The 1,896-nt window shown below is 46.5% G+C and overlaps 1 protein-coding gene across 1 annotated transcript in view; it reads right to left on the minus strand.

Annotated features, from left to right (window-relative positions):
* Positions 1 to 1,206: 1,206 nt before the first annotated feature.
* Positions 1,207 to 1,896, minus strand: part of EMH_0003160 (uncharacterized protein) — a gene marked incomplete at both ends in the record, with an annotated part of 1,515 nt that continues 825 nt past the window's right edge. Inside the window, 2 exons of the mRNA XM_013496283.1 lie at positions 1,207 to 1,275; positions 1,470 to 1,889. Coding sequence (XP_013351737.1) covers positions 1,207 to 1,275; positions 1,470 to 1,889 — 489 coding nt within the window. The remainder of the gene's footprint in view (positions 1,276 to 1,469; positions 1,890 to 1,896) is intronic.

A 1,896-nucleotide genomic window follows, 5' to 3' on the forward strand; every position in this document is an offset into this window, starting at 1 on the left:
CGGCTGTAATCGGGGGGCCCCCAGGGGGCCCCTCAGCTGTATACGAGGGGCCCCTGGGGGGCCCCCAGGGGCCCCCAGGGGCCCCTCGTATACGACCCCACACCCCACAGAAACAGAAACGCATGCAAGACCCTTGGGGGCCCCCAGGGTCAACTCAGCAACCCCCTAGGGGGCCCCCAAGGGGCCCCCTAGGGGGCCCCGTTAGTTTTTGCTATCGTTTGCTCGTCTATGAGGGTTTGGGTTAAGAGGGTTTAGGGTTTAGAGTTTAGGGTTTAGGGTTTAGGGTTTAGGGGGAGGAGAGGGGATGTTTTTTTTTGTTTGTTCTTTTCTGTTTTTTTTGTGTTTGCTTTTGTTTGTTTATTTGTTTGTTTGTCTCTCTCTGTGTTTTTTTGTCTACTCCGTCTTTATTTATTTATTTATTTATTTATGTATTTATATATTTCTTCTGTTTGTCTCTTTATTTGTTTATTTGTCTCTTCTCCGTTATCTTTCTCTCTTTTTCTTTTTGTTTGTTTGTTTGTTTTCTCTCTATCTATCTATCTATCTATCTATATATCTATCCATCTATATATAAATAAATAAATAAATATATATATATATATATATATATATATATATATATATATATATATATATATATATATATATATATTGATATATATATAATATATATATATATATATATATATATATATATATATATATATATATATATATATATATATAATTAATAGTTTCTCTTTGTTTTTATTTTTTAATGTTTTTATTTTTTTTTGGTTTCGTTTTTCCTCCCCCCGCAATTTCGCGCCCCAATGGGCGGCTTGCCCTTAGGGTTTAGGGTTTAGAGGGTTTAGGGTTTAGGGTTTACAGGGTTTAGTGTTTAGGGTTTAGGGTCTAGAGGGTTTAGGGTTTAGGGTTTAGAGGGTTTAGGGTTTAGGGCTTAGAGGGTTTAGGGTTTAGAGGGTTTAGGGTTTACAGGTTTTAGGGTTTAGAGGGTTTAGGGTTTAGAGGGTTTAGGGTTTAGGACAGATAGATACCTTTGAATGTAGGGTTTAGGGTTTAGGGTTTAGGGTTTAGAGGGTTTAGGGTTTAGGGTTTAGGGTCTCGGGCTGCAGCAGCTGAACAGCTGCAGCAGCCACTGTATGATGGGGGGCCCCCCTGTTGCTACGACGCGCACAGACCTTGTCTGGGGCCCCCAGGGGCCCCTCAGCCCCCATGAGGCAGCAGCAGCAGCAGCTGCTGCTGCTGCTGCTGCTGCAGCAAGTTGCTGCTCATCTGCAACAAGCAGCAACGCATGCATGCAGCAGCAACGGCAACTCCATAAGCAGCAGAAGAAAAAAAAACACACAAGCAGCAGCAGCAGCGACAGCAGCAGCAGCAGCAACAGCAGCAGCAGCAGCAACAGCAGCAGCAGCAGCAGCAGCAGCAAAACATGTGTGTTTTATGTTACCTCTTGCTGTCCCTCTAACTTCTCCTGAAGGGATCTTCTGCAGCCTTCCCTGCTGCTGCAGCTTCTGCTGCTGCTGCTGCAGCTGCTGCTGCTGCTGCTGCTGCTGCTGCTGCTGCTGGTGTCTGTGTGTTACTGGGGGTGGGGTTGCTAGGGGGTCGGTGAGGGGGATGGGCGTGGGGCTGTCTTTCTCTATGGGGACCTCCGCCACCAGCACCTTGTCTTTGAATGTAACTGAACGATGAGGGTGAGAGCTGCTGCTGCTGCTGCTGCTGCTGCTGCTGCTGCTGCTGCTGCTGCTGTTGCTGCTCGTGTTGCTGTGCTTCAAAGAGGGACGGTGCTGACGACGAAACTCAGACGGGGGGGAAACAGAACGACCCTGCTGCTGCTGGTGCTGTTTCATCTGTTGCTGTTGCATTTGCTGCTGCAGTATCTGCTGCACCTGCTGC

The sequence above is a fragment of the Eimeria mitis genome, genomic scaffold (genome assembly GCF_000499745.2).
Source record: "Eimeria mitis Houghton genomic scaffold, Emh_scaff202, whole genome shotgun sequence".
NCBI classification, from domain to species: Eukaryota; Apicomplexa; class Conoidasida; order Eucoccidiorida; family Eimeriidae; genus Eimeria; species Eimeria mitis.